The sequence below is a fragment of the Peromyscus maniculatus genome, chromosome 9, assembly GCF_049852395.1.
Source record: "Peromyscus maniculatus bairdii isolate BWxNUB_F1_BW_parent chromosome 9, HU_Pman_BW_mat_3.1, whole genome shotgun sequence".
NCBI lineage: Eukaryota > Metazoa > Chordata > Mammalia > Rodentia > Cricetidae > Peromyscus > Peromyscus maniculatus.
In genome coordinates, this window is record NC_134860.1 from 76,996,428 (window position 1) to 77,014,007 (window position 17,580).

General features: G+C 44.2%; 1 protein-coding gene across 1 annotated transcript in view; it reads left to right on the forward strand.

Annotated features, from left to right (window-relative positions):
• Positions 1-17,580, forward strand: part of Vwa8 (von Willebrand factor A domain containing 8) — a 340,258-nt gene that overhangs the window by 19,053 nt on the left and 303,625 nt on the right. The window contains exon 2 of the mRNA XM_006989556.4: positions 300-377. Within this exon, the coding sequence (XP_006989618.1) occupies positions 300-377 (78 nt within the window). The remainder of the gene's footprint in view (positions 1-299; positions 378-17,580) is intronic.

Sequence of the window (17,580 nt, forward strand, 5' to 3'; positions counted from 1 at the left end):
TGTTAAAAAATTAAAACCTTTAAAATGAATTTTTCTGTATTGTTGCCTGTATTGGTGTTGCTATTAACATAAAATATAAGTCTGGTTAATATAATGTAATGCTTTTTGACAGCCTAGCTCCTGAAATGTGCATTTTCTCAGTACTCGCTTCTCTCTGATACGGCTCACACTGGATGGAAACGTCAGACGTGTGCGTGGTGCATTTGTGTAGCATCCCTCCTTGGAGGTCAAGAGAATCATTGCCAGAGTATAGTGCGTGTCTCCTATCTCGTGTAATGATTGTGTTTCTTCTTTTTTAGGTGATACAGTTAATATTGGAGATGTGTCCTACAAGCTGAAAACACCCAAGAACCCGGAACTTGTCCCACAGAACTACAGTAAGAAATGTTATTTGTGAATGAATACATTTTACAATTTCATTGTGGGCATTACAAAAAAAAAAAAAAATGTTAGAGCGCTGGTAGAACCCCAGTGTGCTGTTTTCAGTTTCATGCAGTGCAGTGTATAGTGATCTTCTTGGTTTCTGTCCTTTGCTTTGGAGTGGTTAAGTCTGTCCGAGGCATTCCCTCTCCTCGTTTGTGGCTTTTATCAGAAGTGTCCATGTTCATCGCATACTGTGGCTTGAGTTGGACATTAGGTAAACACATGCAGTAAAAATAAGTTTATTTGGTTGTGATCATTTTATTAAGTTGTATGAACATCATGACCACTCTCATCATCTCTAAATACCCTGTCTCTGCTTTCCCTGCCACAGAAACCACTCTTCCCTTCTTTGCCAGAGTAAATCAGCTGCATCTATTTGCTAGCTTTATGAAAATAGTGTCATTATGGGGTGTGTATGTTTGTGTGTGAGTGTGTGATGTATGTATTTGGCTTCTTTCCATTAAGATGAATTTGAGGTTCATCCATGTTGCTGAACCTATCCATTGGTGTAAATTTTGTTTTATTGAGATTGAATTCATACACTATGCAGTTGACATTAAAGGAGATTTATTTTATTTTATGTGTTTGTGTGTGCCTGAGTGTATGTATGTGCACTGCATGTCAGCATGTGCCTGGAGAGGCCAGAAGGGTATCAGATCCCCTGGCACTGGAGTTATAAGTGGTTGTGTGCCATGTGGTGTCTGTGTGGGGTCTGAATCAGGGTCCTCTACAAGAGCAGCAAGTGCTCTTAACTGCTGAGCCATCTCTCCAGGCCCAAAGTCCACCCTCTGAAAATAACCATCCAGTGCTTCCTAGCTGTCCTGAGTTGTGCGGTCGTCACCCTGTCTCACCTCAGAGCAATTTCGTCACTCCTCAAAGAAAACGTGACCATTAACGGTCACGCCTTCCATGCCCTCTTCCCCTTTTCCCCACCCCTAGCCATGGGCAGTCGCTACTACTGCATTTCACGTTGTTTGCAGTTGCCTGCCCCGGACGTGTCGTCGGCAGTGGGGTCGTACACCAAATGGCTTCTCTATCGGGCTTATTTTATGAATGGGATGTTTTAGTGTAATGTTTGATGTTGTAGCCTGTGTTACTCCATTGCTGTTTATGACTGAATAACATCCCTGAATTATACTTGGGGACATAAAAAACGTGACTGAATTATATGAATAGTTTACATTTATTTTACTTATTCATTAGTTGATATGCATTTGGATGTGCATTGTTTCTATTTGGGTCTATTATAAATATTGTTGTTCCAGAAAATTGTATACAAAATTGTTGTTGTTGCCAACATACATAGGAGAGGAGTTGCTTGGCCATATCGTAACCCTGTTTGAAGTTTTGAGGACTTACAACCTGATTCCCAAAGCAGTTTCCCCATCTCACATTGCTGTCAGTGCTGTGTCATGGTTCCTGTTTCTCCATGTCCTCATCAACACTTGTTATTGTCTCCTTGGGATTGGAGCCTGGGCCTCATGCCTGCCCCACAAGCACTAGCCACTGAGCCGTACCCCGGCCATCTTTATTTTTATTTTTATTTTTATTTTTATTTTTATTTTTATAATTTCAGACAGGATCTCACGACGTTGCCCAGCATGACTTTGAATGCTCTGTGTTACTCAGCCAGCCTGTGATCTTTCTGTCTTAGTCTCATGTATATTTGGGATTACAGGCCTGTGCCATCAGGCTCCGCCTTTTTCCTGTAGCCATCCTCTTAGATGCCAAATGGTATTTGGGGGTTTTGATTGGCATTTCTCAGATGACTTGCAGTCATTTGAGTCATCCAGTGCTCAAAATAATTTCACTTTGCCTCTAAAAAAATTTAAATTCTCTTTCTAATAAGCTGGGAAGTTAAGTTGACCTTGGGAAGGTTGGTCCTTAGCTGTTTTGATCTGGCCTTAGGCTCAGTTCATGCTACCCTCCTATTCTGTATTCCAGTCTTTGGGTATGATACCTAACCCTCTAAAGCAATGTTGTTTACATTAATGCTTACTTATGTAGTAATGCATGCACTCATGCACATGTACATATAAAACAACCCTTTGTCCCAGTGTCCAGAGTAGTGTCTGTCTGTTCTCTCCTCCCGCTTTTATGCCCTTATTGTCATATGAGTCAGACCTGTATGCGCAGGTCTGGGCTTCGGTGATAGGAAACAGGGTGACCATGGGAGCATGAGATGAGAACTTAGTTTATTTCTCAGAACCCACATAAAAGAGCTGATGTAACGTCACCTGCCTATGATCCCAGCACTGGGGAGGTGGAGACAGGCAGGTTCCTGGGATTGAAAGCAAACCACCCTCACCTAATTGGTGAGATTCAGACCAAGTAAGAGACCCTGTTTTTTAAACCAAGGCAGAAAATATTTGAGGCATGATTTGTGCGTGTCCTGCCCCCTCCCCCACTGTGCACGCATGTACACACACACACACACACACACACACACACTTTCACTCAGCCACATACACTCACAAGAGAAAAAGAGAGAGAGAGAGAGAGAGAGAGAGAGAGAGAGAGAGAAGTCCCCTGACAGTTTTATGTCACTGTTTTATAAAGTTGTCTTTTAAGCCTGTAGAAGAAAGCACAGACAGAAGCATGTTTGTGTCTTCATATTTACCCATGCAGTTTCTTTTCCGGTTTCTTTGAGTGAATTTGAATTGCTGTCTAGTGAGCTTTTACATGAGCCTGATTTTCCTTGTGCTGCAGCTCAGCTATGAATGAATGCTCTGTTTTTGTTATCTAGAAGTGTCTTAATTTTTTCTTCGTGTTTTGAAGGATAATTTCACTGGTTACAGATTTCTCGGTTGACAGTTTCTTTGGCATTTTTGGTATGTTATCTTGGTGCTTCCAGCCTCCCTGGTTTCTGTGAGGGGTCACTAACTAATCTCGTCAGTAAGCCCCTTATGCCGTGAGTCATCCGTCACTTTTCTCCTTCTTCTCAAGATTCTTTGTGGCTTTTGATGGTTTGCCCTGCAAAGGGTCCCGTCCTAGATGCCTGCTCTCCAGTGTGAGCATGCTGGGATGATGGAACCTTTAAGAGACAGGGCCTTGGCCTGACAGTGATTTGTTCTATAAGGACCCAGACTTGCCCCTCCCCACTGTTCGTCTTCCGCATGTCATTGGTTCCTCTTTCTCTCATATACTCCTACCATGATGCTTCAGGTATTTTGGTTATAACGATGGAAAACTGACTTAAATGCAATGTTTATTAAGTGCTAATTTCTGACTTTGTCCTGTTCAAAAGTTTGTCAAGTTTCTTGGATGCCGAATGCCAAGATTTTGGTTATATTTCCCCCCTTTCCCCTCCCTCCCTCCATCCCTCCCTCCCTCCCTCCCTCCCTCCCTCCCTCCCTCCCTCCCTCCCTCTCTCTCTTCCCTAGACTTCTTATTACTGGTTTGTTGGTAGACTTCCTAAGCCCCGTCAGCATCTGAGACTGTTCTTCCCTCTCACTTCTGTCCCGTGGGCTGGATTCCGTCAGTTCGTCTGTCTGCAGGCTTGCCTTGTTCTGTATCCCTTCAGGGACCTTTCTTTACATCAGATGATTCTGTTACTTGCTCACAGCTGCTTCTTAGCCTGGCTAGTGAATGTTTTCCTTTTACTGACTGTAGCTTTCAAGTTCATAGTTTCTGTTGGGAGTTTTACGATCATTTCCGTCTGTTGACATTGTTTGATGACACATTGATGTCATGCTGCCCTCTAATTCCTTCCTCCGTTTCTTTTCATTCTTAGAACATAGTTATAAGAGCCAGTTGCTTCTTGTCCTTGTTGGCTTTCTGTTGCTGTGATAAACACCATGACCAAAAAGAGCCTGGGGAGGGAAGGATTTATCTTACAACTTCCGGGTCACAGTCAATCTGAGGGAAGCAGGGCAGGATCTCACGGCAGGAACCTTGTGGTCGGAACTGAAGATGAGACCATGAGAGGAGCATTGCTCACTGGCTGGCCCAGCCTGCTCTCTTGTACCGCCCAGAACCACCTGCCCAGGGCACTGTCCACAGTGGACTGCTCTCCCCGCATCAACCTCGGATCAAGAAAGTGCCCCTGAGGTTTGCTTACAAGCCAACCTAATGGAGGCAGTTCTGAAGACAGAAGAGGTTCTGTCTTCCCACATGATCATGTCTGTGTCAGGTTGACAAACATAGCCAGCAGAAATGTCTACCAAGTGTCTGTCTGTCTGTCTCTGTCTACCACTGAGGATACTTCCAGCCCCCTCAGACAGACAGCTTTCGTTAACTATTTCTCTCTATGCACTTCTGAACTGTACTTTCTCATTTCTTTATTGTAGTAGCTTCTGTTGTTGGAAGTGCACCTTTAAAGTAATGTGGTAGCTGTGGAAAACAGTCTTTTTTGTAGGATTTGTTGTTACTGCTACCTTAAGTGACTTCGCTTAGGTATTTCTCTATATTGTGTGTTCTTTATCACCCTCAGTCATTAAGGCTGTCCTTTAGTTTAGTGACCACTAAATGATCACACAGCTTTCTTAAATGGCCGGAAGCAGCAATTCTTTTGGTCTTTAGTGAAGAGCTTTTGTTGTGAGCATGCACTGTTAGAAACAGGTTGACATGTTTACATCTTTCTGCAAAGTCAGAATTTATTGATTAACAAAAAATTCACAAATCTGCATCAGTCTCATTGGCATTATTTCCCCAAGTACTAGTGAGCTCACTTGATGGCCATGGTCATTGGCAAGCATGCTTATTTTACTTCAGTACCAATTATAGTAATTCTGAGATTACATATTATAACGGATACAGGTGTGTGTGTGTGTGTGTGCGCGCACACACACACAGAATGGCTAAGAGAGGGTTAAGAAGGATGCAGAGTTCAGACGGCCTGACCTGAAAGCAGAGACTGAGAGCTTGGACAGAGACAAGGGAAATGTCTGGAGGGGATCAGGTAAGGAATTTCACAGACTGCGGGCACAGACCTGCTCAGAGCAGAGTTGCCAGATGAAGGGACAAGCCATGTTTGAGTGTCAGTTTCAATGGCGTTTGTGTGTGTCGTGCGGAGGAGAAACTGTGGGAGCGGGGGGCAGAGGTGAGGTTCCTGGCTGTGGCAATCCTGGTTGAGCTTTGTGATAAGCAACCAGGTGAGGTTCTGTGTGCTGCTCTGTCTCAGTCTTGGCAGGCTGAGGGGATGGGGGTGGATGGGGCTATTCAGTACCAGGAGTGGGAGTTACACCTGGTGTGACTGATAAGCACGTGTTGGATATTTTCAGATATTATTCTGCTGTGTCCCTGAGTTGCTGATTTCAGTTGATAAGTCCATATTTTATTTATGTGAATGTTCGCCATCAGTCTGTGCCATGGTGGGAGCTAGACAGATGGCGGTTGTTTACTCCCACAAACAAGATTCTGAGTCACTCTCCCTCAACATTTGCTCTCACAGTCTAGCCAACTGCTGTGCTGACTAGTTTTTTTTCAACTCAACACGAGCTGGAGTCCCCTAGGCAGAGGCAGCCTCAATTAAGGAACTGCCTCCATCAGACTGGCCTGTGAGCATGTCTGTTGGCATTTAAAAAAAAAATTAATAACTGATGTAGGAGGGTCCAGCTCACTGTGTGTGATGGGCAGGTGGTCCTGTGTTGTGTAAGAGATCAGATTGAGCAAGCCACAGAAAGCAAGGCAGCCAGCACGGCTTGGCTTCCGCCATGGCTTCTGCTTACGTTCCCGCCCTGACGTCCCTTAGTGATGGAGTGTGACGTGAAAGTGTAGGCTCCAGTAAACGCTTCCTCTCCAACTGGATTTGGTCATGCGGTTTATCATAGTAACAGGAGACAAGCCAGGGCACTGCTGTTTGAAAACATGGAGTTACCCACAGCTAGTCACAGCTTAAAGCCGCTCTCTCCTAAAATAAGGAATGACGTAGACAGCACCTGGCACGATCTCCACACCTTCACGCCAGGGCGCGCACCTCCCTGGGCATGCCTCACTCCCCTGCTGATGAAGACCCCTCAGCATCAGCCAAAAGTAAGACATGACATCCTCCTAGTATTTGCCTGGATATAGGCTTGGCCTTGTAGGTTCCTCAGAGTATTGGAGCCTCAGGTGAACACCTATTATTTAATTTTTTAACATTTTTTTGATCATCCCCCTTTTAACTCTAATTAGTTCCTCTGCTGCAGGGAACTGTAATGTTCAATAATTGTAGCTGCTTTTTAGTGGTGGTGCTGTTTCTACGCAGTGAGCTTTGAGTAGGTTAAATAAGGACAGATTCTGAGAATGAACGTTGAAGAGAACTGCCAGACCAGCCTGGGGGGTAGTCCCCTGGGAATGGGCTTTTGGGGACACTCCAACCCATTTGTCCCCTTCAGTGGCTGCTCGGTGCCAGTGTTCCTTGTGATGGTGGGTGACTGGTTTACTAGGTACCTGTAGAGTCTGGGTGGCTGGATGGAATCAGGGCATTAAAAACACCACAAGCTTCCCCCCAAGGTTCCCCTGTTCTCCTTGGATTAATGCCTGTCAGCCGATTGAAAGCCTTTTGTTAATTTCTGGAGTTTTGGAAAACTTGACTTGGACAATTGTTGTCAGTGTTCTCATTTGTGTTGTAAAGGGAGAGATGAACTTCAGAGGTCCGTTCTCTGTTCTAGTAATAGGAGGTTACTAGAATTGAGTTCTCACATTTGTTTGCATTGCCCTGGGGAGTAGTGAGGTACATGGTCTTCTCTTTCACTTACTGGCCATTTTCACATCTCTGTTTATGAATGCTTGCTAAAGCCATTTCCCATTTGAGGGTATTGAGTTGTTTGCCTTTCTAAATTGATTTCCATGAGGTTCTCATGTATTATGGCTATAGATCCTTTGAAGTGTGTGTGTGTGTGTGTGTGTGTGTGTGTGTGTGTGTGTGTGTGTGTGGCAATAGGTGCATAGGCACTTACTTGGCACTTACAGAGCATCTGTAGAGGTGAGAGAACCATGTGTGGGAGTTGGTTGTCCTCTCCTGTGGGTCCTGGGGACTAAATTCAGATTGTCAGTGAGTGCCTTGTGACAAGTGCCTTTACTTACTGAGCCGTTCTGCATGCCCAGAAACAGATTTAAAAATTAATCAATAAAAATTTCCTTTATTTCATGTGTATAGGTGTTTTGTCTGCATGCATGTCTGTGCCCCAGCCACCGAGGAGGGCTTTGGAGTTACAGGTGCTTGTGAGCATGGGGGCTGGGGTTACAGGTGTTTGTGGGCATGGGGGCTGGGGTTACAGGTGCCTGTTGTAAGCCCCGACTGTTCTGACTCGACCATGGCAGACTATTTCTCCTCCGATTGTTCCATAGGGATGAAAGTTAGCCGTTGGCTTCTCCTGTCCTTCCAAGTATTTATTATTTTCTTCCCAGAATTCAGCTCATTTGAGTTAGTTTTTTTTAATCCTTTTTTATTTTATTGATTATTTGGGAATCTCACAGTATGCACCCCGATTGTGTTCACCTCCCTGCCTTCCCATGCCCTCCTCCACCTCTTACCCTGCCTCTAGAGGGGAGAAAATCTATTTTGTGTTGTCTGTATATTCACCTGAGCACGGTCAAATTCCTAGTGGCCAGCCCTCTAAGGGAGAATGAGTCTGAACTGCCCGTGTCAGTGTGAGAAACCATCGTCTGAGGCGAGCCAAGGGGTGGCCAGAGCAGGGCGGGGCCAGCTGTCCTGTGTCACAGACATTGACATGGCTTCAGGCAGCAGCCTAGACTACAGGCATCCGCATGGGCTTCTGTGTTAACATGGGCTGTAGACATCAACATGGCCCTTGGCTGTGTTAGGTAGGACCCCTGACTCACTTATGGCCATCAGTGGCTGCATGGGCCGCGAGCCTCGACATGGCCTCAGGTGGTTGTATGGGCCGCTCACATCAGCACGGCAGCCTGAGGACATCACCAAGGCATTAGGCAGCCCCAAGAACTGTATCTATTCACACGGAAACCAGGCTTCCTTACAGCCTAGGGCAGCAGCATGGACCACAGACACCATCATGGCCTCCGGTAGTGTCATGGACCATGGTGGTCCTTTGAGGAGGTCCGTCCCAGAAAGTGAACCTCTCCTTATCTCAGGCCTCCACTGTTGCTCAGAGCCAGGGGGCTCCCACAGCTGGGCAGCAGGTTGGGGGCCGGGCCTGAGTCTGTGTCTGCATAAGCTCCAGGCTGTTGTACATCCTCCGGCCAGCCCTACTGGGCAAGGACAGCATGTTGATCTCAGCCCTGTCACTCATCTGTCACCACCTTTGTGTCTCCGGTTCTGCTTCTCTCCATACCACATGCACCGCTCTGTTTTTCTGTCTTTCCCACCTCCCCATCACTTATTTGTTACTTGTAGTGGCGCCTGGCTTGGGTGGCTGTCTCCCATAGGCCCCCCGGCCCTGAGGCTGGGACGGCACTTGGCTCTTATTTGGGTCTCTCTCTCTCTCTCTCTCTCTCTCTCTCTCTCTCTCTCTCTCTCTCTCTCTCTCTCTCTCTCTTTCAGATTTTTATTTGCTTGTATATGCCATGTGAGGGTAGTGGTTTTGGAGGCACTTGTGAGCTGCCTGCATGAATGCTGGGAACTGAACCATTGGGTCTAATGGAGGAGCAGCAAGTGCCCTTAACCACTGAGCCATCTCTCCATCTCTTTGTATCAACTGTGTGGTGAGTTTTTCTTTGTTCGTACAGATGAGCTGTTTTGTTCTGGTTGTTAGGTTGATGCTCTGCAGCCCTCGTCATCCCAACAGTGGGAGTCAGGAACATTTATTTTTAATGTTTATTATTTAATGGTTATGTCTGAGAGCATTATTGTAACAGACAGCTTTTCTTTTCTACGGGTAAGGTTAGTGACACAAATTCTCCCACAAATTGTTATACACGTCTGCAGAAGAATTAAGAAAATAGACCTGAATACCTTCATGCCATGAGTACAGGATCAAGTGAAAAGAGGTCACTTCCTTTGATCTCTGTGCCACATTTGTCATAATTTGAGAGTTCAGGGATAATGCTGCTTCTTAATAGAAAATAGGAAAACTTACTGAGTTTCAGGTCTAAGGGAAATGCTTGCTGAGGGTGAAGATTGTGCTTAAAAATTTGGCTGTGCTACTTTTAGCTGTGTGAATCCTGTAGGTGTCCAACTCTCAGGTCTCCTTGACTCTATGGAGACGGTGGTTCCAGCCATATGGCTCTAGTTAGGACGCAATCAGATCGCAGCAGGTGGATGCGTAGGACAGTGCCTGACAGTTAATGTGATGTCTGATGAAGGGTCTGTGGTCGGTGCAGGTTCCTCTGTGGTTTGGAGGGCTCAGTGTTGGCTACGTGACAGCTGGTACAAAAAATGCTGTTTACAACTCAGTTGAAAAATGCTGTATCTACTGACCACTCCTCCTGGAGTCTGAGTCTTAGATCCTTACATTTCCTGCCTTGTGAGTGGCCCTGCTGAGTATGAGGATTAGTAAGGGTTATTATCTTGTTAAGACACCTCCAAATACTCTTGTCTTCATTCAGTCTTTCTTTAAAAAATAGATTTGGGCTGGGCTGGGCATGTCAGCTGATTACAGTTAAGCTCCAAAGTGTAAGTATTTCTAGATACAAGATTCTCATGGTTGCTAAAAACTGTGAGCTGCAGGAATGTAGTAAGAGTTCAGCTGAATATGATAAAGCTATACCTGGAAGAACCAAGGAATTCTTCCCGAGGAAAAGTCAAATCTCAAGGAGTATTTGGTGTTATTCAGCTTTTAATATATCAGCTGTTTCCTGCTATGAATTTCACGTGCGCTCTGATAGCTTCCCCAAGAACTTCTAAGGAGTTTGGATAAGAAGGTGGTAGCATATGTTTTGCCTAGTGGTAAATTGTTAGTGGTCTCTACTATTTTAACTGTACCTATTTGTTAGATAAAGGTGGTTAGGTGTTGGGCTTGGAAAGGGAGGTGTGACTAGGTCAACTAAATCTTCAGAAGTGTCTGCACAGACAAATGGGACAGCTACATGATGAGCAGACAGTGTATGTTTTTGTACACTTCATGTATTCACATACTGTGTTTATGAGCTTTCTCCCCCTTTCCAAAGAATAGTTCCAAAATGGGAAAATTATAGTTCTTTAGTTTCACTGTTACATAATTGGTGAGAGATTATGACTTTAGGTTCGAAAGGAATTTTGAAGCATTTTCTTTTCTATTGGAGTTTTAAGAATATTTTTGGTGGGAGATGCTTATTTGGTCCAGTGCCTGTAATGCAAGCGTGAAATCCTGAGTTTGATTCCCACATAAAAGCCAGATGTGGTCTGTACCCCAGGACTGGAGAGTGTGGTGGGTGGAGATAGGTGCATCTCCTGAGCTCTCTGGCCAGTGGAGTCAGCTGGGGCAGTTCAGGTCCACAGAGACCCTGTCTTCAAAATGTAAGATAGAGTAAGATACCCGGCTTCAACTCCAGCTCCACATGCACATGTACATACACGCACATGTATACACATGCTGCACACACATTGATAAATAAAATACTTTGGAAATGGTGGTTTTTTTTTTTTTTGAAAGTTTGATACCTGTTTTTTTCCTCTGTATTTATGCTTCAGTTTAGCTTATTCTAAGGATATTCTTTATCTTTTGGATAGCTAATATTTAAAACGCAGCATGGGGTGATGAGGTTTGTTGTAGAAAGGAGTGTTACCAACTATTCTCTGAAGGTTTCCTTACTACCTGGGAAAGCACAAGGAAGAGATCAGAAGATGAAGGAGGGCGAAGCCCAGACTTCCAGATTTCAGCTGAGTTCCAGTTTACCTTCTTCTCAAAATGCCCCTGGGTCTTCAAGTACGCTCGCTTTTCCTTGGAATTAATCCCGCAATGGACGGAAGCACGAGATACTGGAAACTTGATTTGGAACCAAGCGGTAGGAATGATGATGCAGAGAAGTGCTGACCTGGCGGCGTGGGGATTTTTACTTCTGTCCTCACCAGAGTTGGAGAGCCTGAGAAGTCCGCACACAGCAGGAGGAAGCAGAAGCACAGTGTCCTGCCCTGACAATAGCCCGTGACTGCCAGGTGGCCTGGACCAGAGCATTCCTAGCCAGGAGCCTAACATTCCCGGCAGACTACAGGAGAGCAGGAGTGTCTTCTCCCAGTGCAGCTGCTTATTTCACAGCCATCCCAGATAGTCACGCTTGCATCCCGTGGACACTGTTGACTTCTCCTCTCTACCATTTGTCTTCACAGTGTGGGGCACCACGGGCGTCCTTTAGTTCCACAGCTAGCCCAGGGTCTGCACATCACACACACACACACAGGAGGGGGATTGCTCTTCAGTGATTTATTATCCAGGCCCTGTCAGTCCCTGCCTTTTCCATTAGAACTTCCCGGTGGCATCTTAGTCCTGTCTCTCACCTGCCAGTGTTGGTGTGGGTGAGTGAAGCCTTTTTGCTGTTTTGTGTGAAAACGGAATCTCAAGGCTTAGATGAAGTCTGCAGGTGTTTTTTTTTTTTTTTTTTTTTTTTAAAGATATTCTTTTATATTTTGTGCTTGAAGTTAAAATATTTTGTATCAAAGAAAGTACTTCTTCCAGAGCCTTTGAGGTGGTGCTCCCCAGGTAAGAGGTTTTCAAGAGATAACTTTTAACCCGCCGCAGAGGTGATCCTGATTCCTTGCATAAGCTTGTTGTCACCTGCAGTTAGAGCTGAGGTCGTTTAAGGTATCTGTACACACCAAACTTTTATCCAAGCAATTAGGCTCCAAAGATTTTTTGTCAGAATTACATACAACATTATGCTTTCAAAATGGATCACAGGATTAAAGACTTTTTTCTCTTTACTTTAGCAATAATTCAGAGGTTTGAGAAATTTATCAGTGTCGTAAGCGACAGAATGACATGGAGAAACGATGTGATTTTTGTGTCAGTGAAAATATTGTAGAGCAATCACTGCAGCTATTTGCCACTTTTAATAAATTAGTGCAAAGGTTACACAAAGGGGAAGCATTCCCTAAGCTTCTCTTTCTTAACAGAGGCGGAGGTTGAGGAAATGTGAGAGAAGCCAGGCCTCCAGCACTTAAGATCCTGTTTGTGTTTGTTTACTCATGTTCTTAATTGATCTCCTGACAATTTTATACATGTATATAGTATATTCTGGTCACACTCATCATCCCACTCTCATAGTCCTCTCCTTTTCACTGTTAATCCTGAAATTCACCAGAGAAAAACCAGTTTTACTGTTTTGGCCAAATTAAAGCAAGTTTTTATTAAAATTCTGAATACTGACCAAGATGGAATTTGGTCTGGACCACCACCTGGAAACTTTACAGGTGAATGGCCTCTAGACACATGTTGGCAGGGTTTCTATGGACAAAACCCATAGGCCTCTGTACTTTTCCATGAGACTTTATTGTTATTTTCCAAGAACTACAACTCCCTGAACCCCAGGGTGTTACCTGGTCCTTGGGCAGGTGGGGCTTACAGGTTAACTTTGGGTCTAACACTCACCACCCTCCCTCCTACCGACCAGCCCCCCTCCGGCTATCATCTTTTTGTTTTGAGACCCACTGAGTTTAACCAGGACCATCCTCATGGTGGTTGGGGCCATCCCGGGCTAGAAGAAAGCAGGCTGAGCAAGCCATGAGGAGCAAGCCAGTAAGCAGCACCCCTCCATGGCCTCTGCATCAGCTCCTGCCTCCAGGTTCCCACACAGTTTGAATTCCTGTTTTGGTTTCCCACAAGGGACTGTGATTCAGGATATGCAAGCTAAATAAACCCTCTCTTCCCAAGGTGGTTGGTCACTGTGGTTCATCACAGCAATAGAAAGCCCAGCTAAGACTAATTGTCACCCTCTGGTCAGCATGTTTTATAACGTATCTGGACTTGTTCCTCCTGATGTTTGTACTCTTTGACCAACGTGTCTGCAATGCTCTCTGCTTTGAGATGTACAATCTTTGGCTACGATCTCTGGATCTGCCTGGCAGTTTGGCCATGGTTAATGACCATGTTTAAATGAGAAAATGAACACAAATAGAAAACCCTTAATTTAAAAATAGCAATTTAAAATCCATATAAGTGAAAGAGGATTACATGTTTAGTATACAGATATTCCTACACATTGGTGAGAAAAATCATGCAACCAGTAGAAAGTAAGCCAAGGATCTCAGTAGACACAACACAGAAGAGGATTAAATGGCCAGTGGGTGTGTGAACAGTGTTCTAAACCTGTGTGACAGCCAGCGAGCGGCAAGTTTCCAGTTTTCATACATCACCTTGACCAGAGTTGAAAACTGTCATGCCGGGTACAGTGTCCAGGAAATGGCATTCCGATATATCGCTGGCAGAAGTATTAGTTCCCATGGCTTTCCAGGAGAATTGAGATGAGAGCCGCTCTTAAAGTAAAAAGAGATTACCTCTCAGACTTCCAGATCGAGAGTAACATCTGTTCTCACCAGTTTACACTGAAAAGCCTGCTGGGCGTGGTGGTGCATGCCAGTAATTCCAGTTACTTAGAAGACGGAGATAGGATTAAGAGTCTGAGGCCAAGCTCGGCCTGATGATGCAGGTTTGTAATCTCTGCCTGGCCAGCAGAACAACTTCAGACAGCCCTGGGAACTTATCTCAAAGCTGCATCAAAATAAAGAGTTAAGGGGGCGGGAGGAGGGGATTGATAGATTAGCACAGATCTTAAACCTTATCGGAGAAGTTATTTCATGGTGGGTGGTGGTTAATGCAGAAACTTAGCAAGCCATTGCAGTGCTGTGAGCATGCATCAGTGCAGTGCTGTGAGCATGCATCAGTGCAGTGCTGTGAGCATGCATCAGTGCAATGCTCAGCACAGATGGAATGTCTACATCACTTTGCCCAAAGGCTCAGGGGCCGTGTTAGAAGAGGGAGCAGGAAGATTGTAAGAGCCAGAGTTTGGAGGAAAACAGTGTTCTTCCGCAACACACACTTAGGAAACAGGACTCAGATGATTTGAACTGGATCTAACCTGAAAGCTTTCCTCATGTCCTGCTTCCATGGTACCAGAAAATACTCTGCAGACTGCCAGGGGAGGGAAGTAATTGATAACCCTACTCAACTGTCACAGCCGTGAACCACAACAATGATCAGCGTTGGCAAGATACTCATAAAGGTGCAGGAGGTGACACTCACATGTTAGTGAGTGTCGCCAATGGCCATCTAATTGGACCTCAGTCCCACTCAACAGGAGGGGAATCATGTTTGGTACTGGAAACCTGGCCAACCTTTCAGAGCTAGTGAGGCGTGGAATTTATAAAAGAATTTCCTATGGCCATTTTACTAGACCAGCGTAGTTCCTAGTTGGATGTTACCTCTTATCCTTTATCTACAGATAAGTGTAGCTACCTCCCCTCCACAAAGAAACTTCCCTTTACAGTGAATGGGGACCACCACAGAAAACTGCATCTGGATACAGTGCAGAGATCAATAGATCATGGGGAGGCCAGCCCCAATGGATACATCTATATCACAGCTCCTGCGTCTCTGGCTCAGAGAACATTGATGAAGTGTGGACAGAATATAAGAGTTAGAATCCCTGGAATTCTGCAATAGTCTTTCCTAGAAATGGCTGCATAAGCCAGACTGGAAAATGGCACTATCAATAGACATGTTAACACAGAAGGGGGAGAATTTTGTGGGGTCCCACAACTATACAAAGAACTATAGAAAACTAACCATTACCAGGAGAGGGAGAATTAGCCTCTCCCCCAGATGAACCCCCTTATTGGTTATCCAATAAAAAGTGGTCAGCATTGGAACCATGTACACACAGCAACAACAAAAAGACTCAGCAGGTTGCATTTGTATATTTGTGCACATACACACACATATGAAATAACAATCACAAAGAAAAGAGGCTGTCATCTTGAGAGTGGTGGGGCAGGAGATGGACTGGAGGGAGGAAAGGGAAGGGGAAAGTGATGTAATTCTATTTTTAAAAAAGATATTAAGAAAACCAGTGTCTTCTGGACCTGCCAGGACCAATACACTCATGAACTCACAGCAGCTGTGGTTGTCTGCATAGGACCTGCACAAGATTAAGTCACAGCAGCTGTGGTTGTGTGCATAGGACCTTGTAGATATAACTATCTTGTTAAATAAGAAACATAGAGCCAGTTGCAAAGTTAAAAGCCTAATAGGTCAGAGCAAAAGCTAAGAGCTAAAAACCTTACCCTTCACTGCCGCTGCTGTCCTCCTCAGCAAGAGAGCTACTTCCTGTGTGTCTGTCTGTCTTGTAGACTTTCTGTTCTTCCTTCTCATTGGTTGTAAACTCAACCTCCTGTAAACAGTGACCTCCTTGTCACTGCCCATCTATACAGACCTCCAGATCTTCTATGGTTGGTATTGAGATTAAAGGCATGTGTCTCCATGGTGGTGGTATCCTTGAACACACAGAGATCTGCCTGTCATGTGATCGGGATTAAGGGCATGTGCTACCACTGCCAGCTGTGGTTGCCATCACAGGACCTGCACAAGATTAAGCCAGTCGACCTCATAGTGTGGAGGGGTGAGAGGCCAGGGGCTCATGAGCTCCAGCTTCTGAGACTGTATTGTTGATGGCTTCTGGAGTAGGGACAGTCAGTGTTCTTCAAGGCTTCTGTCAGGTCAGCCATGCTTCAGTGGTCAGCCCCACACCCATGAATGTATGATCTTGGTGGATTATTAGTTAAAACACAAAATTGGGAAGGGATGGGAAGAAGGTGGACCTGGGAGGCGTTAGGAGGCTGACATAGGGTGAATTTGATCAAAGTACACCATATGAAATTCTCAAGGAATTAATTAACGTATTATCTTTAAAAGTAGGGTTGATGTTGTAGGTCAGTGGTAGAGTGTATACAGTATGTGAGGCCCTAGATTTAATCTCTGGTACTAAGAGAAAAAAACGAGTTTGAGGCTAGTTTGGAATACATTAGCAAGAACCTCACTGCCATAAATAGATACACACACATGCACACACATAGTATGCATCTTTTGACAGTTTCTTTTTGGGAGAGCTCTATTCACTGAGGAAAAATCAGCACATACAAAGGTATGTACGTAATAATATATATTTCAAGATTTTAGAGTTTTGGGTAGGAACAAAAATTAACTGAGTCCATCAATAGAGGAATAGTGAAATGATTATTATATATGCATTTTACGGAATCATCTATAGCTATTAAAGAAGAAAAAAGTTAGATTTATATCTGTGAATCTAGAGAAACTTCATAGTGTTATTGTTAGTCACAAAGGTGCCCATTGAAAAGCAGCATAGAGCAGATGAAACTTTTTTTCCCTCTAGATCTTCTGTCCATCTGTTTGGAGTGCTCCTAACTTCGTTTTACTTGCAGGGCTTGGTGTAAGAGTGAGGCTCAGGATGGAAAAGTCTGGGATAAAGAGCATGCAGTTTACACACTTGAGGGGTGGTTGCAAGCCCGAATTTCTCTTTAAGACAGGGCTTACTAAGTAGCCCAGGCTGGCCTGTAGCTCAGGCTCCTCCTGCCTCTTAAGTGCTAGGATTATAGGTACGCACCACCATGCTTTCTTATGCACTCATAATTTTCCAATAGATAACAAAAGCTCTATGTCTAAAATATAGATTTTATTAAAGAATGGCTATGTTATATATTTTAGCTGCTTTTTTCTATAATCTGAATCATAAAATAATTTTACACTTTATGTTTGAAGAATTTGAGCTTGTTTAACAAGATTTGAAACTTGTTGGTTCTTCTGAGATCCATGTATAAGTAAGTATGATTCTTTCCTTTATGTTTTTGGTGGTGGTTTTGTTATCAATGTGACACCGAGGCAATGATGTCGCCAGCAAATTGTCAATTCCTTATAGAGAAGTACTTTAGGGGGATAGGCTGTGAAATTAAGCTGAATATTATGTTATGATGAAAACATTCTGATATGGCTCACCTGCCATATTGCTATTTCTTTTTTTTTTTTGGTGACTCACTCTTCTTCTAGCTGTTATTATTGTATAATACAGATTTTTTTTAAAGTAACAAAACTTTCTGTTACTGTTACAAGAATGAATATAATCAACATAGAAGGCCAAGAAAGCTTAAACACACACACACACACACACACACACACACACACACACACACACACACACACACCAAAATATAGAATCCCAATTGTGCTGTAAGCCCAACTGTAGCACCAAGAGTATTTTACTGTGTGTTAGTCCAGTGTTTTAAGTGTTACTAGGTATAATGGAGCAGGTTGATATTCAGAGGGTGAG